Source organism: Camelus dromedarius, chromosome 30 (assembly GCF_036321535.1).
Source record: "Camelus dromedarius isolate mCamDro1 chromosome 30, mCamDro1.pat, whole genome shotgun sequence".
NCBI lineage: Eukaryota > Metazoa > Chordata > Mammalia > Artiodactyla > Camelidae > Camelus > Camelus dromedarius.
Genome location: NC_087465.1, coordinates 10,486,726 through 10,513,169, shown reverse-complemented (window position 1 = coordinate 10,513,169; position 26,444 = coordinate 10,486,726). Strand labels below are relative to the sequence as shown.

The window sequence follows — 26,444 nt, the reverse complement described above, 5'->3', positions numbered from 1 at the left end:
TCATTTTCTAAAATTTTTTGAGAAACTATAGAAATGTCATATATAAAGCACACTTTAAAATAATGTCTTATATGTTAGTAAAATGAATAATTTAGAAATCCCACAATACTCCATCATTAAAGGAGTGATTTATGCTGTTTCTGTCAACAACTCAGGTTCAGTCTCTGAAATGCATGAACTTCCACATACCCTTCAATAGGTTTTTTTTTCTTTTTATTTATTTACTTTTCCATTCGGGATATCAGAACTAGAGTAATCTTTAATCTTATAAAAAGCTCTTGTTTAAAAGCACAAAATTAAACATCTTCACCCACTGTCTAGACAGTTGTAACCACACTGTTTTTTAATTAGTCATTTGTTTCTTTACAGCAGTTGCCAGCGTCATGTAACTAACACAATTACAGAAATCCTGAGGCAAGTCTTTAAAAGAATCTTCTTAATTCTTAACATACAGTGGGAAAATATGCAGTTGCTATATTCTCTTGAGGTCTGTTATTGTTGAAAATTCTGCCTTAAACTTTGACCCTGTATTCGATATGTTCACACGCTGTTCCGTGGAAATAGCACCGAAAGAATACACAACAGCGCTCCCAAGATCAGGTTTAAAAAGTCATGCTGGATCACAAATCCATAAAGGAGATATGTGGGCTTCCCTAGAGACTCCAAAGTGTAGAACTATTTGTAAACTACATGAAGTGGTGAGCTCAGCCTGCAGGCTTTGACTGGGGACCCCGCAGAGCTGTGCCCAGTCTCAACCATGGATGGAGTCAAGACACGAATTTAGATTATGTGAAATAGTAAAAGAAATGACTAGTAATAATCTTTCGTCATTTACTTGCTATGAACCCTGTGCTGACTGGCCAAGCCCATAATTTCAAGTTCCACAAATAAGACAAACATATCTTTTCTTTAACACCCAGCCTCATACCCTAATGTTTTTCTCTGAATAAATAAAGCCATCCAAAATTAAAGAGAATACCAGCTCAGTTTTTCAGCTGATGGTACAACGAAGAAAATTATCAACACCAACAGATCTACTACACAAGTAAATAGTCATTTCCTCTTTCTTTGTCAAGACAATAATCCAAAAAAGCAAAAAGATGCTGTTTCTACACTGCTTGAAGATGCTCTGAATTGACCTCTTTCTCTCTAAGCAAGGATATGGCCATGTTCCTATCTTCTGAGGTCACATGAGGTCATCCTAACCAGAAATAAATGATTTAGAACAACCACATGGCATGATGTATTTCTCTTAATATTACGATCCCTTCTGACTCTTAAAACAAACAAATCCCCAGGATTCCTAAATCAGAACCAGGAATCGCAGGAGTGATGAGAATGCATGCTAACCTGAGTCACCAAGTCAGAGGTCTGAAGGGACTCCCAGAAAGACGAGAGTCACGTTTGCACCAATCCTGCCCTGCCCCCGGAAACCGCGCTAAAGCCCTGCAGAACGGCACGTCCCTGGGTTGGCTTCTCTCCACGTTAGTTAACCGAGCAACTTTAACTTGGTTTTCAATAAGGAGAAATCCTTTTCAGAAAAATTGTTCGCTGAAACCTAATCTATGCAGCTGACAGAAGTTGTAGTGAAAAAACACATTGCTCAAATTCAAAATATTTATTTCTTAAAAATAAATCAGTAAGAACACCAATTAGTATATCCGTAGAATTTGAGTTTTTTTAATTTAGACACTAAGCAGTAATTAATATGTTAAAATAAATCAGAATCAAATATATATGAGTAATGATGGCTAACATGTATGGAGTATGTACATGCAAAATGATCTGTATAAAATAGCTTACTCAATTATTAGGTACACATTTATAAACATGCACTTACATGCATTCACACACAGATACACATATACAGACACAGACATATTCTTTCAGGTATATGTTATAATTTCATCATATTATCATCATCATTTCTGTTTCATAAATGCAACCCAAGGCTTTAAGAGGTTAGATTATGTGTTCGGTCATGCAGGTAGGAAGCAGAATACTTAGGATTTGAATTCCAAGCTCATGTGCCCATCCTCCATCCTTTCCAGAACTGCTGTTCTAATCTATTCATAGACCTCTGTAGTATGAGCAGTAACTAATACATTATAATAAGTCCCTCATAATAAAAGTTTTGGTCATTGGAACAAGGCCATGGACCGACAGCCATTAACAAGGCATTTCCTATCTTCCAGAGGCAGTATTTCCTTAGCACCGCCTTTCCCCGTTCCATCATTTATTATCCCATGTGACCCACATTATTCTCTGTAATAATCATTTAAAAGCCAGGCTTTGAAATTATGTAACTTAGCCTTAACTTCATTAGCATCAAGAAGTCACCAATGTTTGGAGAAATGAAAAAAAAAAAAAAAACACACCAACAACAAATTTGCTTAAGATAAGAACCCTGTAGACAAAGCGCCACATAAACTGGTCATAATGGACTTAATGGGATCTATCCTGAAACTCATGCATTTACTCTAAATGAAACTCAAACAGGTGTGATTTTTACAAAGCGCACTAGAAGTCTCTTTTCCCAGGAGAGGAGACTTGTTTCCCATTTTATATGCAAATGAATGACAAAATATCACCCAATGAATATGATTTGCCCTTTCTTTAGAATTTCAGACTATTTAAAAGAAAAATTTTTAAAAGATCATCAGCAAAAATATGCAGGTACAAGGAAAACGCAGTAACGACGTAAACACATAAAGCACCTTCAGAAGGAGAGGGTACTTGCATATTCTTTGTATCGGTGTCACTAAGTACCCTTCCAGGGGGGCATCTGTGTTCTTCCGTCCTCCAAGGAGCATGCAGTTCTGGGGTGAAAATAAAGGCAATTAATTACATTTTTTTAGCCTGAAGTTGTGAAACTTTCCTCTCCCGTAAAGTTTTCTGCCAAAAACTGATGAAAGCATATCTCTATATCGCTTCTTTCTCTGAGAAAAGCACATCAGTCATCAATAAAATTTACAGGTGAGAAAGGAAATACGCTTGCCTTTCATATGAGATGGAGACCAAAATGCGTTTTGAATCTTTATCTTGAAAATAAATTATCATATATTCACCTGAGTGTGAAGTCTGAGGAAAAAGAATGAGAGCTAAAGATGGAGGAGTAAATTAGTGGATAGATGGATGAATGGATGGATGGACGTCCTGACAGATGAATAAACACATACACGTAGACACACATCCTGCTTTCAAAGGGAGGTGGTGTGGTGTCAGAGGCAACTGGGTTCCACCCAAGCTCTGCCGATGGCGAGTGATGCACCTTGGACTGACTTCAGAATTCTAATTTTCCTCTCTGTAAAAGTGGCCTTTTAAGTCCAGTGGCCTTTAAGTCTCTTTTAACCATCAGACCTCACCAATGACACTGGCCAGCCAGTCTCAGAGAAGGGGGTCAGATATGATCTCCACGGAGGCAAGATGAAAGGGGAAAACTCAAAGTCAGTCATCAGAGTGAGGTGAAATAGAAGCAGTGAAGGTCAAGGGAATCAACTCTGATAAATCAAGGCTTGATCCTCTTAAGCACCTCGCCTTTGTTTTAAGGTTTAAGCAGCAATGCAAACAACAAAACAAAACAAACAAACAAACAAAACAACAAAAACAAACAAAATTTAAAAGAACAAATCTGAACCAGTGTCAAAACCTGTTTCTGCATTGCCTATCAGCATGACTGGTGCAGAGAAAGCAGATAATAAAGATTTAACAAAGGGAGAAAAGGGCCCCTCAAAATCACACTGATAACATAATAGCCTGTATATCACTATTTTAAAAATATGGTCCTATATTCATTGAGAGGAGAGACCAAGTGCTGAGCAGGAAAGGATGCAAAAGGGAGAGTGATGGAACAGAACAACACCCCCACTGTACCAAGCAACGGAGCTTCGGCTCTAATTTGTGCAGTGAAGTCAGCAAAACCAGCGCCATGACTTTACCTTCACCCAGAAATCTTAGAAGACAGAGCAGCAAATAAGTGTCTCACTCAAGCATGCTCTTTGGGGGTTTCAGCCCTATTGCAATCCAGTTATCAAAAATACTCGATCCACCTGTGTATGGCACTGTCCCCAGAGAAACCCTATGTAACACAACTATCCACATCCCATTATATTTCCAGTGATGTGTCAATGTCCCCGTATGAGTGAGCATCCTTTATAAATGTGGCCACCTCCTTTACCCAGCTCTGAGTTGAAGTACCCTAAGGAACTCAGGACTATCTAACCCACTTTTATTTCCTTGTCTACTAGTACTGTGTAGATTATGAACTCTCTTCCTAGTAGCAGAGGCTGGTTGCATTTTAGACTGACTTACGAGAGCCAGCTCTCTCCTCATGCATACATAAAGAACATTTCCCAAATAAGCTCCCAGGGATTTCACTGATCACCAAAACTTACTGAGGTGACAGCATATGCAAGTACCCAACATTGTAATTAGAATCATCACCCTCAGTCTGTAAATTCTTAATGTTTTTCAAAGAGTGATTGTTATTATTCCCATGTTGTGGGTAAGGAAAATGACACAAGAGACATAATGAATTTCCTGAAGTCATCCAGGTAACTAAGGGCCACTGAGAGCCAGAGCAAGAACTATAAAATCCAGGTTCTTCCTACCAGACTCTGCTGTAGAGTCATCTAAAAACCAAGATTCTGGACTTGTGACTTTTAGTGTAGCGCCAGTTTTGCTGAGAATAGAACGCACTGGATAAGACAGCAAAGTTCCAACAATTTATAGAGAGTCTTTAAGCACAGAGGTGTCTTCTGGCGATGGCAGAGAGAAGAGATCAGTACATTCTCTTCCAAAAAATAAACGGTTCTACTGAGAAAAACTGTAAAAAAACAAAAAAACACAAAAAACTTCAAAGCTCTGGAAATCAACTAAAATCAAACAACAAATTGAGAAGTGTTTACTCATGAAGAACTGCTTAACTTCAGGTGTTGGTGGCATTCCTGCCTGGGCTTCTCCCATCCTCCCCCTGCACGGACCCCCACCCAGGGCCACCCCCACTCATCCTGCATGCTGGCACTGTATGCCCATCACAGGAGCACTGGCCCTGGAAGCCTGCTACCAGAGGAGGCTGCAGAGGGAAAAAATTCCACACCCAGGGTGCTGTCAATAAAATGAGTACACTCCAAGAAAAATGAGGAATGCACACAATTCTGCTAGCCTGAGTCTGCAGTCCTGCTCAGGGTAAATGTCAGACCGTGCACATGTTGACCCTGTGGGAAGAAAAAGCCAGATACAGCTTGAAACTACCTGCCCTTTGAATGTGTACCCCCCCAACTCACATATAGATCCAGAGATAAGATGGACTATGATGTCTGATCGCCTCAGACAAATCCCCAACTGACTGCTAAGTTAAGCAGTCACAGGAGTGACCCCTAAAAAGAAAGGCTAAGTTATAAAACATAAACTGAGCAGAGCTAGCTGCAGCTGCATATACAAAAGACACAGATTCTCAAATTAAATCCAAGCAAGTTACTAAAAACAAAACAAACAAAAAAAGAAAAACCAACCTCAGGGACGCAGACTTGATACGTTAACATGCATACTGTAGTCCCAAGAGCAATTACAAAAAAAAAAAAACTAAAAATAATAACAGTTTAAAAAAATCAACAGAGGAAGTAAAACAGTACACTAAAAATATTTGTTTAGCACAAAAGAAGGCAGTAAAGGAGGAGCAGAGGAACAACAATGAAAAAGAGACATATAGAAAAAAATAATAAAATTGTACATGTAAATACAACCATATCAATAATTACATTAAAGCTGTATGAACCAAACACTCCAATCAAAAGGCAGAGATTGTCAGACTGGATTTAAAAAAACAAGATCCAACTGTATGCTGTCCATCAGAGGCATGTTTTAGGTTCAAAGACATAAACAGTTTGAAGTAAAATAATGGAAAAAAATATAAGGAACAAAGAGGAAGAGAGCTGACATGGCTATAATAATATCTGGTAAAAGAGACTTTAAGTAATACCGTTAGGAACAAAGAGGGGCATTTTATGATAAACAGAAATATAAATATAGTCATTTTAAATGTATACACATCTAATAACAGAGTCCTGAAACATATAAAACAAAACTGACAATTTCTTAAGTATGACAACAAAAGCATGATCATAATAAAAAAAAATAATTAAATGGATTTTAACAAAACTTAAAACTTTTGATTTTCAAAAGACAGTATTTTTAAATCAACAGGCAAAGCACACTTGGAGGAAATATTTGCAAATTATATGTCTGATACAGGAACTGTATCCAAAATAAAGAACACTTATAGCTCAATATAAGATAAACATCCCAATTTAATGAAGTTTTTTTTTTTCATTTTTGTTTGTTTGTTGGTTGGATGGGGGAGGTAATTAGGTTTATTTCTTTCTTTATTTTTAGAGGAGGTAATGAGGACTGAACCCAGGACCTCATGCATGCTGAGCACGTGTGCTCTACCACTTGAGCTCTACCCTCCCCCAAAATCCCAATTCAAATGCGGGCAAAAGATGTGAATAAGCATTTCACCACAGAGGATGCATGACTGGCTAATGAGCACACGGAAGCCTATTGCCACTGGTCATTAGAGAAACGCAAATGAAAATCACTTTGGGATACAGCTACCCCTCCACAGGCATGGCTGTAATCGGAACTGACAATACCATGTGTTGACAAAGACAGAACTACAATCCTCACACACTGCTGTTGGACGCGGCACAGCCGCCTTGGCAGTTTCCTAATAAATTAAACATACACTTACTATGACCTAGCAATTCTACTCCTAGCACTTATCCAAGAGGATGAAACTGTATGTCCACACAAAGACTTGTACATGTATGTTTTTAACAGCATTATTTATAACAGCCCAAACTAGACATTTCCTGACTTTCCTATACTAACCAATCTTTTTCTCTGAAATGACCTCGTATATGTAGTCTCTTCAAGGTCCATCACTGTCATAAGTCATCTGTTGACCAATATTCACAAATTGGCCAATGGATAAACAAAATACAGTATGCCATACAATGGAATACTATTCGGCAACAAAAATGAATGGATATGGACACACACTACAATGAAGATGAACCTCAAAAACATTTTATCCCATAAAAGAAGCCAGGCATAAAGATTACATTGTATGATTCCATTTATACAAAATCTCCAGAAAAAGCAAACCTATAGAGATAGACAACAGATCAGTGATTGCCTGGAGATAATGGTAGGAAGGAAAATGGGCTGTGAACAGGCAAGAGGGACTTTTGGGGATGATGGAAATGCTCTAGAACTGGACCGTGAGGATGGTTACTCCATTCCACAGTTTGCTAAATATCACTGTACTTACAGCGTGGTTCTCACCGGCAATTAACTTGTCCAAGTAACTGCCAAAGTATGCATTTATATGTACCATCCTAAAGAAATTAAACACAGATCCTTGTTCTTTTTATGAACACTGAACAAGAAACATATGCAGGAGAAAGGTCAGTCTTTACAATTCTTTTCTACCATCCCCACGACGCGTTTCCTTCCTGTCCCTGCCCTACTTAGAGCTCTCTTTACAGAAGTGAAGGAAACTCTAGGGAGCTGAGGGACGTAAAAGCCATGGTGACCTCTGGCATAAACGCATCCCTCAGGAGGAACCGCGGTCTGACAAACAGCTCGTAATCAGCCAGGAGAGGGCCTGACAGTGTTTCCGATAAGCACGCTTCTCTTAACTGTCACTTCTTGCATTTGTGTGTGCGTGTGTGTGATTTTAAGAGTACATACGCATATTTTTCTTGATTGATGCAGAGCTGATTTGCAATCTCACTCCTTACATTTGTCACAGAGCTCTCTAGCTTCCAAGCAGGGATATGTTAAAAACAGATGTCGAACAAGCAGAGTTTACACCACACGGACACTATTCCTCGGCTCTTGGTGAGCCTATCAACAGATAACAGCTTATGGTAAGGTGTAAACATATACTTACCAAAAGGAATGTCCGGATTGTTCTTATTTTGTTAAGTTCCAAAAGCAGTTTTTGGGCCTTCTCATGATTACTACAATACTCGTCGTAGATCCGAAACTTGTCTTTCTGTGAATTCAAGTAATAATAAGTTAGACTCATTTTATGAACCATTCTGAAATAGTGTGATGCTTATGAACAAACTTCATTAAGTGTTTACTGTGTTCAAGAGCTATACTAATGTACATATAAATACATTTTATTTATTTATTTTTCCTGATCTATGAACAATAGGAAAGGAGACAGACATATATTAATTACAGCCCAGTATGATGTATGCAATAAAGGGTTAAATGAGTGGAAGCAGATTCCAGAGAAGAGAGGACTCAGCTTTGCTAGAAGGATTCAGATACAACTTTAAAAGGATGTAGTATTTGGGCAAGATCCGGAGAGGTGAAGCCAGGACTCCCAGGCAGGGAGAGGAAAGGAAAGCTTGTGCCAGGTCACACGGGTACATAGCACCCCAGGGTTCGTGTGCACCAATCTGGACAGTTGTGTTTAAGAGGGACACTGACCAAGTGGAGACTATTCAGGAACAAGTGACTAGGGTAATGACAGACCTCAAAGATATTACACATGAGAGGTCATCTCAGAGAAAGATATTTGTTAGTATATAAAAGTAAGGAAACAGTAGCTACTTTCAAAGAGCTGTCACAGTTACTGTGAAGGGTTTACAACTAACTCTATGTAGCTCCAAAACTGGGACCACTGGGTGGAAACTGGATGGGCAGAGACAGGCAGATTCGGGATTAGAGATTTTCTAACAGTCAGAGATGTCACTAAAAGTGATCAAGTAAAAACAAGACGAACAACCCTCACAGATGCAGTAGATGGGACACTTCCATAAAAGGAGGAATTCCACACTACCATGAGCTCTAAGCTCCCTTCCGTCTGTAAGAGTTTCTCAACGTGGTTATGATCAATATCTATCAAAGCAGTCCCAATAAAAGAGGAGGACTCAGAAAATGCAGGGATCAAACAGTAGAAGAGAAGTGCGTCCTCTGAAATTTCCAAGACGTGCATTTAGAAACACAGGGTTTATTCTATACAGCCGGTAGAAAACATACTGAATTACTTATTTCAAGAGATGGTAGGAACCAGAATATAAAGCAAACTTCAGAAATAGTTTAGCTACATTCACGGCTGACAGATTCATAGTGTGTTACTGAGGACATGGATGTCAGAGTGCATGGTTCCCACGTGCCACCGGCACCGAGACCGCGGCCACTCCCGCTGGCAGGAGAGCTGCGTTCCTCCGTGAAGGGGAGCAGTCTCGGTTAAGTGGATACAAACACACGTGGTTTCCAGTCGTGCCCAAGGAAAGCACAGCTGGATCTTCCTGTACCCCAGGCCTCTCCCTTTAATATAATCATTTTAGGGAATATTTTCTGATTCTAAAAATAACATTTACAGTCTGCTCACTACATAGAGAAATACAGACCTAGAACCCATATGCCGTTGTCTTTATAAGAGACGAACTAGAAATCAAACATAAACACCTGATTTCTATGACCAAATATTCCTACACATTTTTAAACAAAACACTGATTGTATAGCATTTTGATAAACACGGAGATTCAAGTTGGTATTCTGAAAATTAGCCTCAGTGGGACGGTATAAATAGCACTATTTGTCTCTTTTCAGGATGAATGCCCTTTAGTTCTGAAAACAATTTTCACCATACAGGTGGCTTTTTACCTTGCAAGTCAACGGCATAAATAATTTCAGGTATCATGAACCAAGAGATGGAAATGATCCTACAAGCATGACAGATAATTGGAAATAACTGAGTGCTGGCTTGTTCTTCTGCACTGCTCGATACAACCCTCTGAGAAAAATCCAGACGCAGGCATATGTGTACCTCGAGGGACCGGGGCTGCTCACCCCCAGCCTAGTCACAAGTCAATTAAGGAGGAAACATTTTGACTCATCACACCATTCTAAGAGTAAGGAATTTCTGCCTCAAAAGAGTAACGCTCTATGTTGGAGAGAAACATCAAAATCCTTTCATTATGAACAGCCTGAATATTCATTAGAATTCAAAGCTACAGAGGATGCGAAAAACTAACTCGTTGGGAAAAAGAAGAGCCTGTTTATTCTTCACTGAATAAAACGGATGATGTGAGGCCCTCTCCCCTTTTCTGGCTCCAAGTGGGAGATTTCATTGGCCTGAAAAGACCCCAAACTTTTGGTGTCAGATTTTACTTTAATGCTGGATCCCCACATCCTACTATGCCAAGAGCTAACTCTTAAATTCTAGGGGGAAGCTTTTAAAATAAACAGAAATTTGTCCTACAAAGCGAAGAAAGCAGGTTCCCACTTCTTGCTGAGCATTAGGTTCTGGATGTAAGCATTCTTCCACGACTTTCAGAAACTCTTTGTGTACCGCAAGGATCTCTTCAATGTTGGAGAACAGCATCTGTAACAAACGTGTAAGAGCCATCACGAAGCGGGCTTTAAAAAAAGTCTACTGCGAGTACAGTGTTCTCTCTCCACGCTGAACACTTCAGGGGATAGCTGTCCTTCCCACCCACCCGGCAGGGGGGGGCGCCAGTTCCACCCGGACACCCCCTCCACTCCCACGCAGCTCCGGGAACCAGGAACCTGTCCCTGGCTCGCAGGATAATCCGGAGTAACTGACTCCAGGCGCGGCAGTCCCACGCCACTGAGAACGGGCTGCGGGTAAAACTGCGTGGGCAGATTTGCTGGCAGGCCTCGGGGAAAGGGCTTCCTTGTCCCCAAGAAGGGCACCCTGGAGTGGACAGCCCTTTGAAAGGTGCTGTGTCTGGAAGTGACAGCTGGCACAGCTCCAGGGTCACTTTGCAGCTGCAGGAGGAGCCAGCCCAGGGGCAGAGTGAAGAGCTGGAGAACCTGGCCAACTGGGTCACCTCCCTGAGCCACCCGTCCTCAACCTTCTCTTCTGCCTGGAGCTCCCGATATGGGAGTCAAAGTATCTTCAGGTCCATTTGAGCCTCAGGTGTTTTTTGCTTGCACACAAGCTAAAATACCCCATGGTAAGGAGAATGTAAAAGAGAGTATTTAATGTAATAGGAAATAGTCTTAAGTGCTTATAAAATCCTTGGGAATTTTTTATTTTCAGTAAAATAAAACAGCAAGTTAGCATCAAAAATAAATATCAATGATGATTTATACAATTGAACTGAGAAATAATGACTATGGCACGATTTTCATTTACCACCCCCCCCTTTTTTTCCCCAAAACTCTTCCCAATTTTCCTTTCCTACAGTTTAAAAGGAGATGCTCATACATTTGTCTGTGAGGTGAAGATACTGTGTGGACTTTCTTTTCTGCACCAGTGGACCATCCAAATTGTTTGTCCTTTAGGGGTCAAAGTCTGGAAGTTGCATCTGCCCACATCCTACCTGGTGAGCCCCTCCAGCAATCGTCCCACACACGGTTCAGCTCCCACCCCCTTGGAGACACTAAGGTTCTCAGTCTTGGGGTTATTTTTTTTTCCTCTTTTCAAACATTTCCAAGATCTTGGCAAAAAAATTCTCTCTGTCTTCTACACCACCCTTATAAGCCCCATTTCTTTTCCCAAACTGTAGTTTCCCTTCTTCTAATTGTCACTCCCACCAGGGCCTAGCACAGAGCTCACACTGGAACGGGAGACAAGGTGATGAACCCAGAGTTAAAATTTTATCTGAGGGGACCTCATGCTGGGGTCGAGGGCCCATTATACCTCCTCACCTTCACTGTTTCTTCTGTTACATTTTTGTCAACTTTGGATGCGGCGCACTGGTTCATTCGGTGTAAGAATGCCTGGGGGAAACAAGAGAAGATATTATGAAGACAACATTAGGTTGGTCAAATAACTGGGTGTTGATCAGAACTAATTTTTTTATAATAAACCAAAGCTTAAAAACTAACTATTGAGTATAATAGCTTTGCTGTAAAAGGCAAAAATCCTGTGCATTGCTTCTCCTACCTGGGAAGTCCATTTCCCTTATAGTTTGGGGGCAGGGCCCAAAGTGATCATGTATATATGAATTAAGTTTATCCACCAAGACCTCAAAGTTCTGCGGTAAACACTTAACAAATATTTCCTAAACTTCTAAGTCCTCTGAAGCACAAAAGACCAAAATCTAACAAACAATGGAGTTTCTACTAAAAAACAAAAGGGCTAGAAATATCATGAAGTGATCCCTTTGGAAGTGAGAGCGACTGAGGGAGTGAAGGAGGAAGGGAGAAAGAGAAAGTGACTTTCAAGAAGGAATGGAAGGATTTCCCACCACCCCCCCCCCCCTTAAGTTTTAGGAAGCCAGAATTTGTATTTCAGGTCAGGACTCTCCACAGCCCTCTGGTAGGCAAATGAGTTCATTAGTAGTTCAAAGATCTGGACTCTTCCTGATGGTCATTAAGCTTTGATCCATGACTGTGTAAGCTATTATTCTAGCAAAGAAAAAAAGAAGTAGAAAGAGTTATTTATACTGGAACTTAAAAAAGAAAGTTTAGAAGGAAAAAGAGAAGAGACTTTCTAACCAGCAAATCTGGTCTGTGTTCTCAAGACAGCATCTATTTAACTACCTAGTGACCAGGTGAGATCATTTCTTCCCTTGACTGTCTTAAGAACTTCAGCCACTACCTGCCAAGTCAGGGTACGAATGACAGCCCATCAACCTCCCAGGGCACACAGAAGCTCAGGGGAGTCTTGGGATACTGCATCAGGCAAATGAAAATGAAGGTAAGAATGTCATTTTTGACATGCTACATTTACAAAGATTTAAAACATGAACAAAACACAGGATTGCTCATAATATGCCAAAATCATCACCCTCGAGACATTGCCAGCAACAGTAGAAAATGACACAACACTTCTGAGGACAGCTTATATCTCCAAACTTTTAAATGGGCATTCCCTTTAACCCAGCAATTCTACCTCTAGGGATTTATCCTAAGAAAATATTCAGACAAGGGCTTTCAGTGTATTGATTACAGAAGTGGAAACACAGGAAACAATCTAAATGCCCATCATTAGTGGGATCATTTCATATGTGATAGACCATGCAAAGTACAGAATACTGGGCAAAAGTATAATCATAAATGGAATGGGATGAAAAATCATATATACATATGTGTCTATACAACAGATGTCTATAAACATTGTTTGCTGAAAAAATTTACTAAGCAGCATACATGTTGTGCACATACATATACAGACACACCTACAAGTATACATACGTATATCGACAGGGGTAATGTCGATGTGCATTCATACTAAGAAAAAATATGTAGCATATACTAAAACGCAAAGTGATGACCTCCGGGTGGTAGCAAGCTGACCTTTGTACACTCCCTTATTTTCAGAATGTTTGGCTGTCTGCATGTTATAATCTTTGTAGAAAGAAAAACAAGATTATTTAAAAGAAACAAAGCAAATGGGCCACAAGATCTCACTCCCAGCATTAGCTTCAGCCCCATCTTGACTCCTGGTTCAAGAACTCACATTTCAGATTCCGTAACTACAAAGCCACATCAGTACTGACAGCCTCAACTGAATAAAAGAGTTCGCTGAATTAAATAAAATGAACAAGAAAGTATTGCGTGGCACCTTAATTCTTTAATTGGAAACACGGGACTCAATTTTTTGAAATATTATCTACAGTTAGGTATAATTGGCAATGGAGAGAGACTGTTGAGTGTTCTGACTTTAAGGGCCCATTTTAATTAGTGTTAGTCTAATTTTTAATTTTAGTTTTGCTTTTCTTGAATATTTCTCCATATACTCATACATCAAAAATGCTCCTGAGTTCCTTCCATTTAGTCCTAAAACAATGCGGGTACATTGGCTGCCTCGTTTACATTTCGCGTTGACCACATAGGGAACATGTGACTTCTCGTGCAAGCAACGCTTACACTTCACCTCTACATTTATAAACCTTATCTTCCTAAACTGAACTCGGTCACATTCTGAAATCAACAAATTAAAGACAGGAGGTAGTGAAAAGGAATCAAACTATGAGGTAAAGGAAACATGCAAACTAGTAAAGCAAGCACTGTCCCCTATCTGACTTTTTATTTTCTTATCCTCCGTGACAATATGAAACTTTTTGTTTAACTGCATACGAAAGAAAACTTCTTAGCATTTTTAACCAAGCATTTATTTTTCCCAAGAGCCTCATTTTATTCAACAGTGAAGGCAGATTTTAGATAGTCTGCAGAGAGGGCAAAATCATGAAAACGTTTTGACATTTTTTACAAAACGTGTAAATCTTCCTTTCTGAAGATAAAGATAAAACAACGTGTTTTCAGAATCATCCTTTAACTACCAGAATCTAGAGTTGTTCAGATTTTGGTAATTGGGGCATTGAATCTTTCTCCTACCAATCAAAGAAGCAGTAATACTCTAGTCATAAAAATACATGAGATTTAATATGTCATTTTATCTCTGTATTCATTCATTCTCACTGGTCCAGAATTTCATCAGAATTAGATCATTTTCATTTCAATACAAATATATGGAAAATAAGTACAGGAAAAAATTGCTTTTAATGCCAGTGGTTCTCAAACTCTTCATTGTGTGTAAGACTTGGAGCGTTTCTTCCAAATGCAGATCCCCAGCCCTGTCCCCAGAAGGTCCGATTCAGCAGATTGGTTTAGGACCCAGAAATCTGCATTTTGAGCAAGTTTCCTGGGTGATTCTAAGCAGCTGGTCCAGAGACCACAGTCTGATGAACATTCCTTTATGTTGATTCTTCCAAACATTGAAGAAACACACTTATGAGACAAATAAGTGAGACTCGATGGGTAAAACAGGTTGACTTACTTCACCTTGACTTTCAACTCCATGTCACACTCCCTCTGTGCACAGTATCTTGTCACTCAGCCACTTGAGGGTTCCGCTACCAACAATGAAAATCACAATCTAGGCTGCATACACAGGTCATAATAATCTCTGAAGGCTAGGGAGATGCTGAGACAGGTGAGCCAGATAAGACAGACTGGGTCACATTTGGAGGAAGTGATGCTCGCTGGTGCCTCTTCATGTACCTCCAGCTGGCAGGAGTGTTATTATCACATGCTCAGCAAACCAGAGCTCCCCAACAATCATCCCACACAACATGTTCCCAGACATCACTTTACTCATGGTTCCCGACTCAGAGGGCAGAACTCTTCATCTTCTCTTCAGTGGGCCCCATATTGTTTTCCTCTCAACAAGTGTTTGGTGAAACATGGTAAATGTCATACATTAATTAAAGTTTAAGAAAGCTGAAAGGGTCACAAATTTGCTAACAAGAAATCAAAAGAAGGAAGAAAACTCATTCACATATAATAGAGAGATGACAACAATCCCCTTTCTCCTCGTCTATCCCTCTGGGCTGCTGTCAGTTCAAAAGTAAAGCAAAGTCCGTGATGAGTTTTATTCCCAGAACGTAGTAAAGTGTCTTTCGCAACTCATTTTTGTCCTTCCCGTTCTTTTTATCAGTCAATTACACACAGTAGATCACTCTCAAAAGCCGCACTGAATTTAAAAGTTCACTCTTTCAATTCTACATGCCTGACGCCAATCTGAATTTCTTATATAGACATCAAACCTTACTACTCTTATGAATAGTCTACATTCAGAATGATCTTAGCAGCACCTTGACAATGTGGCTATTTAATACGAACAGAGGAGCATAAATTTAACGTAAAAAGGGAAACAAATCAAGAGGAGCTGTACTACCACAGGAAGAAGTAGACTCTGTGAAAACAAGTGGAAAAAATAACGAGTAAACGTTTTCCTTTTATCTCTTGAACTGAAAACAGTATTACGACATCAAAATTCTTTGGAAGATAAATGCTTTGTTTTGTTTTGTCTTCCTGAGAGAAAAACAAAGTCCTAACAAATGAAAAATGCTTGTCATTTGAGTTTGCCTTGAACACCTGGTTGACCGCGGTGCCATCTTATTGGAATGGAGACGTCTGAAGGAGTAGTTGTTGGAGTCAGAGTTTGTTCTGGCTGTGCTGAGCTTGAGAGGCCTATTGGTCACCAATGTGGAGATCTCCAGTAGAGAGAGCTGTACTGATCTCGGTTTCTGAGGCTGAGGTTAAAGAGTTGAGTGTCACTGGCACAAAGACATAACTCAGGGCAAGTGTTCATTGAGAGAAGAGACAATTGACTTCAGTTCACTGGAGACAGTATGTAGACAAAGAAGAAAAAAGGACAGAACCTTGGGGCACTCCAACATTTAGATGTCAAAGAAGCCAGTAAGGTAGGAACAAAACCAAGAGAGTGTGGTGTCACCAAAGCCAACAGAGAGAGGGTTTCAAGAAAGAAGGAGTGGTCCACAGCTTTATCAGTGCTGAGAATTCAGGTGAGGTCCATAAAGATACATAACTTGACAACGCAGAGGTCAATCACCACTGATCTTAACCACAGCAGTCCCAAAGTAATAGGAAGAGAAGGAAACAGAGAATAAGAAAATGGAACCAGTAACCAGAAAAAGTTTAAAATTTTTTAAAGTTTTGCTGAGAAAAGGAACAGAAATATGGAGGTGGATTTGGATCAAGGAAGGGTTCGTTTTTTAAGCTAGAAAATAACAGCTTTATTCATCCTTCAAGTTACATTTTATGTTCCCTTAATATACTTTTGGCAAATCCTTCATAAATTCTCCAGTCCACTGGTTTTTACTTTTCCCTGAACACCAGTGATTTCAAATTTTTTGAGAAGAATCCTTCCTTTAACATGAAAAAAATCACCAGCATGCATATTGTCGTGTTAATGTCTATAAATTTAAATACATATTAATTATTAATTACTAGGCAAAATTCAGCAATATTTATGTTACATGGTAGTGGTTCTCACAGGTTTCAATCTCAGGTATCCTTTACACTCTTAGAAATTATGGAGAAAGAGCTTTTACTTCTGTGTATTATATCTATCAATATTTGACATATTAGAAATTAAAAATAAGAAAAATTTAATGTTTGTTGTCAAAAATTCACTTACTTATAAATTTATCTTAAATTAACAATTATAAACCCATGACATGTTAACATATACAACATACTTTTATGAAAAAATAGCTATCTTTTCTCAAAAAATTTTCTGTGAGAAGTGTGGCACTGTTTTATAGGATTACAAATTTCTTTAATGTCTAGCTTAGCAGAAGATAGCTGGATTCTCATATATGCTTCAATGTGTTGTGATATGTTATTTGGCATCATATTTTCAATGATAGTTTGAAAAGGGAAAAATATGTCCATTGCTATAACATTGTCAATGAGTTGTGGGTATTCTTCTTTAATATAACACCAAAATTCAATAGCGGTATTTTCTCAAAGGTAGTCATCTGAAACCACATCAGTGAACTTTTTGTACTCTATTACATTAAAACCTATTGATCTGTCTTGCAATTTGAACAGCTCTTTTATCCATGTTTAATGTTGCACATTTAAGTGATTTACCATATCTTCCAAATATTAATAATATTCATTATTCAATATTAAAAAAACACATCATGTTAGTTAATATCAGTATCCAGCTCATTAGAAAAGTCTTTAACTATAAGGAAGCTACCGAGGTTACATTGATGGACATACATTTTCCAAAACTCTAAATTCACTTGCCAGCTTGAATTTGTCATCATCAGTAAATACTGTCAGCTGTTTTTTCTTGCAATGACAGGCTCACTTTACTCTTTTTTGAGGAAATATCTTCCAAATACCCAAATGCCCTGAAACTGAAACCACAGTTTGTCTCACAGTTGTTATTTCCAGTAAATAGGATGTTCCATAGCAACTCAAACAGTAATACACGTTCCTCCCCTGGAGATGACCATAATACGTGAGGATGCAACAGAAGTCCTTAGCTGTACTTCCCATTTCATCACAAAGATGTGCTCAAGAGTCAAGTTTTAGTAAAATTAATCATTTTTACAGCTTTATCAAGAACATTCTTACATGCAACTGGCATCCCCCTGCCACCCACAGGAGTGGGTGTCAGTGAAGTATGTGGTAATTAATAGCACAGTTTGGTGCCAGTGCCTTGATTCACACTAAAGCATCAGCAATATTACACATCATTGCTTTTGTACCATTAGCACAAATATCAGTGCACAGACAGGCAAAAATAGAGAATCACAACTTACTAGATCAAAAACCCAAAAGTAAAAATCTCTGCGAGAAGTGGTACATGTTAGGAAATCCTTAACTGTAACCAACAAATTACTGGAGACTCAGTGTGGACAAATCTGAGAGTTAAAACTCCAAGGGGACAAAGTCAAAGGAGGGATTCCTCACACTTTTATGAGTTTTACCTCCAGGAGCTTTACCAGTTTCTCACAGTGAATATCAGAGAAAAACCCTGTCCTTCAACAGCAATGAGAAAGAAAAAGTAACCATTTTTAAATACATCAAACTATTCTATTCTTAATGAGGCCTGTCCTCAAGGGAAAGTATTTTATGAGTGTCTATACTACTGGAATTATACCCAAACCTAATTCCACTGGCGGAAGAGAAATATCCAACTCCAGGCTGCTCTACTCTTCCAGATGGGAAAGGAAAATACTCAATCCTAGCTTACGCTGGTCAACATTTTCCATATAAGGAGAGGGGGAAACAAAAAAAAAAAAATGGTGAAGTTCACAGTTCAGGGACACAGGCTCACCAAAAGACTGAGACTTAATCACAAGACTATAGACCACTTCCCATTCCTACATATACCACCACATCACTAAAGGCCTATTTACCAGAGTTCCTTTCACACAGCCCATCATATCTGGCTTACAACAAAAAATTACAAGGCATATTAAAAGACCAAAAAGGCAGTTAGAAGAGTCAGAGCAAGCATCAGAACCAGATTCAGATATGACAGAGATGTTGGAATTGTCAGACCAGAAATTTCAAACAAGCAGGATTAATATGCTACAGTTCTAGCTAAAAAGTAGACAACATGCAAGAGCAGATGGATAATGAAAGCAGAGAGATGGAAACTCTAAGAAAGAATCAAGAAGAAACCCTAGGAAATTTTAAAAAAAAACCTGTAACATAAATGAAGAATGTCTTCAATGGGCTCATTAGTAGACTGGACACAGATGAGCAAAGAATCACTAACTTTGAGGATATGGCAATAAAACTTTCAAAACTGAAAAGCAAGGCAAAAAAAGATGGGAAGAAATAGGACAGACTATCCAAGAACTCCACAGTCCTCCATGATGACGTAAAGTGTAACAATATGCATAATGGGAATAGGAGAAGGAGAAGAGAGAGAAAAGAACAAAAATATTCAAACAATAATGACTAAGAATTTCTCCAAATTAATGTCAAATACCAAACCACAGATTCAGGAATCTCAGAGAATACCAAACAAGGAAAACACCCCAAAACCTCACAATTAGGCATATCATATTCAAAGTGGAAAAAAAAATCTTGAAAAGAGCCAGAGGGAAAAACACCTTACCTATACAGGAACCAAGAAGAGAATTACATTTGACTTTCCTCAGAAACCATGCCAGCAAGAAGAGTTAAATATTTAAAGTGAAATATTTAAGATGTTGAGAGAAAAAAAAATCACCAACCTAGAATACTGTATCCTGAGAAACTATCCCTTCAAAAGTGAGGGGAAAATAACTTTTGTTATTATAAGCTACTTGCACTACCCATGAAGAGTTACAGTATGGTTTGAAGGTATACTTGAATCATTTGTAAACGTGTATTGCAAACTCCAAGGCAACCACTAAAAAAAGTAAATAAATAAATAAATGGCATAATTGATATACTAAGAAAGAAGAGAAAATGGAATCAATAAAATGCTCTATTAAAGCCAGAAAAAGAATGGAATACAAAAATGGGGGGGGGGGAGATAAGAAATAGAAAATAGTAACAAATATGGCAGATATTAATCCAGCTATATAAAAAAATCACATTAAATGTCAATGGTCTAGATGCACCAATTAAAAGAGATTGTCAGAGTGGATCAAAAAACAAGATGCAAGTATACACTGTCTAAAAGAAACCCACTTTAAATATAAAGACATATATGTAGGTTAAAAGTAAAGGGATGATAAAAAGATATACCATGCTAACAATCAAAACAAAGCAGGAGAAGCTATATTAATTTCTGACAGAGCAGACTTCAAAGCAAGAAATATTATCAGAGATAAAAAGGAATATTACATAGATATAAAAATGTCAATTCTCAAAAAAGACATAGCAATCTTTAACATGTATGTGTGTAATAAGAACATCAAAATACATCAGCCAAAAACTGACAGAACTACAAGGAGAAATAGATGAGTCTATTATCATTGGAGACTTAACTCTCTATCAGAAATGGAAAGATCCAGCAGGTAGAAAATCAGAAAGGACACAGTTGAACTTAACGTCATCAATCAGCTGGATATAATGCACATCAATAGACTACATCCAATAATAGCAGAAAGTACGTTCTTCTCAAATCATGGAATATTGATCAAAATAGACCACATTCTGGGCAATAAAACACATCTTTACAAATCTAAAAGAATAGATATCATACAATGTCTGCTCAGACCACAGTGGAATAAATTAAACTAGAAATCAATAATAGAAAGACAGCTAGAAAACCCCCAAATGCATGGATATTAAACAATACACTTCTAAATAACACAGTGGTCAAATAAGAAATCTCAAGACAAATATACAAATATTTTGAAGAAAATGAAAATACAACCCACCAAAATTTGTGGGATGCAGCAAAAGAAGTGCTAAGAGGGAGATTTATAGTGTTGAATGCGTATATTAGAAAAGAAGAAAGATCTAAAATCTATCATTTAAGCTTTCACTTAGGAAACCAGTAAAAGAAGAGCAAACTAAATCCAAAGTCAGCAGAAGGAAAAAAATACTAAAAATGAGAGCAGAAACCAGTAAAATTTAAAATACAAAATCAATAGGGAATTTCAACAAACCCAAAAGCTGATTCTTTGCAAAAATAAATAAAACTGATAAGCCTCTAGCCAGATTAATGAGGGGGGTGGGTGGGGAGAGACACAAATTACTGGTATCACAGATGAAAAATAGGGCCTCATCACAGATCCCATGGACATTAAAGTGATAATAAAAGAATACCATGAAAAATATTATGACCACAAATGATAACCTAAATGAAATGGATCAATTCCTTGACAGACATAACCTGCCAAAAGTCACAGAAAAAGAAATACAATTTGAAGAGGACTGTATCTGTTAAAGGAATTGAATCAATATTTAATAACTTTCCAAAACAGAAAGCAACACACCAAATGGGTTCACTGGTGAATTCTACCAAATCTTTAAGGAAGAAATTGTACCGATTCTCTACAATCTCTTTCAGAAGACAGAAGTAGAGGATATACTTCCTAACTTGTTCTATGAGCAAAAGCAAAGACTTCACAGGAAAACTACAGACTAGTATCGCTCATAAACTAGATGCAAAAATCCTAAACAAAGTATTAACAAATAAAACCCAAAAATGTATTAAAAGAATTGTACAGCACACATATGCATGTGGGAATTTCCCAAATATGCAAATTCAGTTCAACATTGGAGAATCAATTAATATAATCCATCACATGAACACTCTAAAAAGAAAAACCATATGATCATATCAATAGATGCAGAAAATGCATGTGACAAAATCTAACAGTCATTAACAACAAATACTCTCAGCAAACTAACAGAGGGGGATGTCCTTAACATTATAAAATGTCTTTAAAAACTCTACAGCTAACATTATACATAATGGTGAGAAACTAGAAACTTTCCCTAAAAAACAAAACAAAACAAAACAAAACCCAGAAACAGACTAACAGATGCAGAGAACAAACTAACGGTTACCGGAGGGGAGAGAGGTGAGAAAGGGGCAAAACGAGTGAAGGGGATTAAGAGGTACTACATAAATAAGTCACAGGGGTATATAAAAGTCACAGCACAGGGAACATAGTCAATATTTTATACTAACTTTCTATGGTGTGTAATCCACAAAAATATTGAATCACTATGCTGTACACCTGAAAGTAATATAATATTGTAAGCCAACTACACTACAATAAATAAGAATAAAAATAAATTTTAAAAAGAAGAGACAAGAAGCATACCCACTAAGATCAGGAACAATGCAAGGATATTCCCCCCTTATCAGTCCTTTTCAGCATTGTACTGGAATTGCTAGCTAATGCATTAAGACCAAAAAAGGAAATAAAAGGTATATTGATTGGAAAGAAAAAATGAAATTGTCTTTGTTTGCAAATATATAATTGTCTGATTAGAAAATCCAAAAGAACTAACCAAAAAACTCCTGGAATTAATATGCAAGGTTGTAAGATACACAGTTAATATACGAAAGTTGATTACTTTTCTAGGTACCAGCAATGAACAAGTGGAATTTGAAATTAAAAACACAATGCCTTTTACATTAGCACCTCCAAAATTAAATACTTAGGAAAATGACCAAACTCCGAATAAAAAATATCAAAGAATCAAATACTCTACATTCATGAATAGGAAGAGTCAATAATGTCAAGATGTTAGCTCTTCCAACTTGACCTGTAGACTTAACACAATTACAATCAAAATTCCAGCAAGTTATTAGGTGGATTTCAAAAAAATGATTCTAAGTTTATATGGAGAGATAAAAGACACAGCATAGACAATATTGAAGAAGAAGAATAAAATCAGAGGACTGACACTACCTAACGTCAAGGCTTACTATAAAACCACAGTCATCAAAAGAGTGTCGTTTTGGTGAAAGAAAAGAAAAGTAGATCAATGGAACACAACAGAGGGCCTAGAAATACACTCACACAAATATAGTCAACTGATCTTTGACAAAGGAGCAAAGTCAATACAATGAAGAAAGAACAGTCCTTTCAACAAATGGTGCTGTAACAACTATACATCTGCATGCAAATTAAAATTTAAAAAATCTAGACGTAGACCTTACATCCTTCAGAAAAACTGACTCAAAATAAATCACAGACCTAAATGTAAAATGCCAAACTAGAAGACAACATAGGAGAAAATACTGACCTTGGGTATGGTGATGACGTTTTTAGATACAACACCAAAGGCATGATCTTTGTAAGGAACAAAACAAATTGGACTTCATTAAAATTAAAACTTCTGCTCTGTAAATGACAAAAAGAGAAGACAAGCCACAGACAAGCCATATATATGCCAAAATATATATGATAAAAGACTATTACCCAAAATATACAAACAACTCTTAAAACTCAACAATAAAGAAGTGAGCATTCAGATTTTTCAAATGGGCGAAAGAATTGAACAGACACCTTACCAAAGAAGATAAGTAGATGGCAAATAAGCATATATAAAAAGATGCTCAAATCTTTTGTCATTAGGCAATTAAAAATTAAAATAATGAGACACCACCACACACTTATTAGAAAGGACAAGATCCAAAATACTGACAACACCATAGGCTACTGAGAATGTGGAGCAATCAGGAATTATCGTTCATTGCTGGTGGGAATCCAAAATGGTACAACCACTCATGGGCATCTATCACTCTACAAACCATCTCTCTCTATATATATACATCTCAATCACTTGGATTACTCGGATAGGTGCCTAAAGAGATCACAAAGATACCTAAATAGCATATTATGATCCCCAGTGAAAACCCTTTGAATGTTGATGTTTTCTCATGATTCAGACACAAAAGGATCTGCTGTGCCATAGTTGTTGAAGGCTTTTTAATCATTGCTCAATTTCCCACCAAAAGATATTTTGCTCTCTTGCAGAACAATTATTAATTCAAAGTGAACATCATCATTATCGGAGAGCCTAGGTGAAAATAATTTTTCATCATAATAACATCCAGATTTTTTAAACACTTTTGGCTGAAACTTTCCCAGGATTTGAGGATAATTAAAGCATTATTTAGTGTCTTCTATTTGACTTCAGTACGCCAAAAGGCAGCATGACGCACTGTGTTCTTCAGGAGTTTTCAAATGAAAGAATTTATCTTTGTCAGCACATGATCAATGCACTAACTACATGCAAGGCACAAGATTTTTAATAGGTGGCTAGAAAGTCAACAGTGAAAACAAACAGAAGATAAAAGATAAACAGTTATGTATAAAATTATTAAAAGTGAAAAATTAAGAAATTTATGGAGATGATTACAATGAAAAATATAATAATGCAAACTTTTCTGAAGTGTGTCTTGTGTTACTTTTATGAGTTTTGGTTAAGATTTTTGTTAAGTTTTTGTTGAACTTTTTCTTATATTTGTCTTGATTTTTATTACAACCATGTCATCTCACGGCTCAGCCTATGTTATAGCAGTCTTTCTTGCATAGTTAACTTCCACCGACCTAGAGCAAAAAGTCAGTCTAAAGTAGAGGTCAAGAATAGTAAAGGTATTTCTTAACATAGCACAGGGTCGTTAAAACACTGATTCAATTGCTAACATTTAAAGAAATAAGAACATTCACATAAAAGTCAGTAATTATAGTCTCTCTCCAAACTAGAGAACAATCAACACAGGGCTCACATCCCTGAATGGTTGCAACAGGCTGAAGCAAAGATGGCCACAAGCTGTCTTCATTTGCTTCAGTCACCACTCTTCCCTATTGTCCCCTACACCAAAGCATAGCACTTACTTCTACTGTGGTTTTAATTAATTCGAGAGGGAAGAGAACTAAAGGGTAAGGCCCCTGCCTCCAGCTCTCTGCTCCTTTATTAACAGTGAATCGATCCAACTAACTCCAATTTTGGAAGAATTCCTTGATTTTAAAACAATTAATTCAAGCAATGTGGGGGGGGGAGCTAATACATATATATTCCATATTGTCAAATTGTATTGATCTCTTCTACTCAGGATTCCAGGCTGGCTCTCAAATGCGGTTCATGTCAATCTCTCTAGTCGTATTTTCTAAATATTCCAGAAATTTAAAAATTAACAAATAGTTGAAGATAGAAAAAATTTAATGCATGATCAAACCATAAGGGGTTAATAAAGACTGGAGATGACCTCTATAATTCTCAAGAGGATTTACAGCACAAGGTAGCAATAAAAACTGAACAGTGTATATGCAGCATGGCTAGACCAAGGCTTTGATTTCAATGAGCTGCTACTTTATCTGGGTGTAGGCAAGAATCACACAGGCTGATGGAGTAAGTTGCCAGACAACCTGAACAGAAAATTCAGGTATAGAAAAGAAGACTAATATTCTTGAAGCTGCCTTAGCTCTTCCAGATGTTATCAACCCTTTATAGCACCAATAGCGTCATTAAACAAAGATAATGTACTAGGCTAGGTAGCAAAATTTAAATTGAAAGCTATTCCTTTGCAATTCACAAGTCATAATTTTTGTACCAGAGCTTAAAGTCAGATTAAAATAATGAACTTTTCAATACATTTGGAATAATCACAAAAATAATAAAGACATTTCAAATGCCCCACAATTTCTGGTGGCATTTCAGATAAAAGCATGTTTCATGATGTCAGCTGGTGATCACTATGGACTAAAACAAATTTCTAAAAAGCAGTTCTTGAGCTTACATGGACATACTTGTGAAATTTTTCCTTACTAAGATATTGGCTGAATTGCCTTACTTTTTGATATTGTACAAATATTTACTCAGAGATGCCAGTGGACTATTGTGTCTCCAACATAATACTTCATTTTGCGCTGCTCAGGAATTTACATTGATATCAGATAACTCAAAAAACACAGCACAATGAAAGAAAGGGCTAAGCGGGAAGTCCAAAGCACATTCTATAGATAATAGTCCCGAGCACACATTTTTCTCTGGCACAGGAAACGGGTCATTTCCCGAATTTAAAGTGCAGAGCACTATTCCTGTTTAAGTCATTAATAGAGAATTCAATCCCTATGAAAAGGAAATGTAAGCGGTGGGGGAAAGGAAAAGTCTTCAATGCTGGAAAACAACCCAAAGAAATGAATGAGGATCCCAGGAATTAAAATCTGGCTCTGCCTGGAGTCCACTACCCTCTTTTTTCTCACACTCTGATCTAAAGCTCCAGTGAAACCTCAGGAGGCATAAAAAAAGATTTTTACATTTTCTTCATGATAAATATTTGTTTCAACTATTATAAAGAACATTTTTGTTGAGAACTTTATACACACTTTACGTTTTCTTGAAAACTGACTCTTAACATTGTCCACTCTTACTCTTAAAACACCTGACTTTTCTATTCACATCCTACTGCCCCTTCTGACGTACGTCCCCTTCTCTCCTTTTCTCATGCCCCAATATTCAATATACCATTCACTCCTTAGCCTGTATTTTGTTTCCTTTTTCATTCCACTCCAACTCTATCCCTAAAAGAAATTAATGTATAGTAATGAAAATGGTTAGTGTTGGGCTAACATAGACAAACAGATCAATGGAACAGAAAGACAGTCCAGAAAACATCCCAATTAGGAGGGAATTGAGTATTTAAGGTCTTTCCTCATGTATGGAATTTCTCACTCTCTGGAATTTATTTCTTTTTGAGGTT

The 26,444-nt window shown here is 37.6% G+C and overlaps 1 protein-coding gene across 2 annotated transcripts in view; it reads right to left on the bottom strand.

Annotated features, from left to right (window-relative positions):
- The window catches only part of PREX2 (phosphatidylinositol-3,4,5-trisphosphate dependent Rac exchange factor 2), a 232,818-nt gene that overhangs the window by 160,680 nt on the left and 45,694 nt on the right, over positions 1 to 26,444 (bottom strand). The window contains exons 1-5 of one of the 2 annotated variants that reach the window (XM_064480858.1): positions 22,982 to 23,059; positions 11,705 to 11,776; positions 10,290 to 10,412; positions 7,958 to 8,062; positions 2,718 to 2,819 (exon numbers count right to left, since the gene is read on the bottom strand). In XM_064480858.1, the coding sequence (XP_064336928.1) occupies positions 2,718 to 2,819; positions 7,958 to 8,062; positions 10,290 to 10,412; positions 11,705 to 11,761 (387 nt within the window). In that variant the 5' untranslated portion in view covers positions 11,762 to 11,776; positions 22,982 to 23,059. Of the gene's footprint in view, positions 1 to 2,717; positions 2,820 to 7,957; positions 8,063 to 10,289; positions 10,413 to 11,704; positions 11,777 to 22,981; positions 23,060 to 26,444 lie in introns of those variants that run through there. The other variant, XM_031441512.2, reaches the window with a different exon arrangement.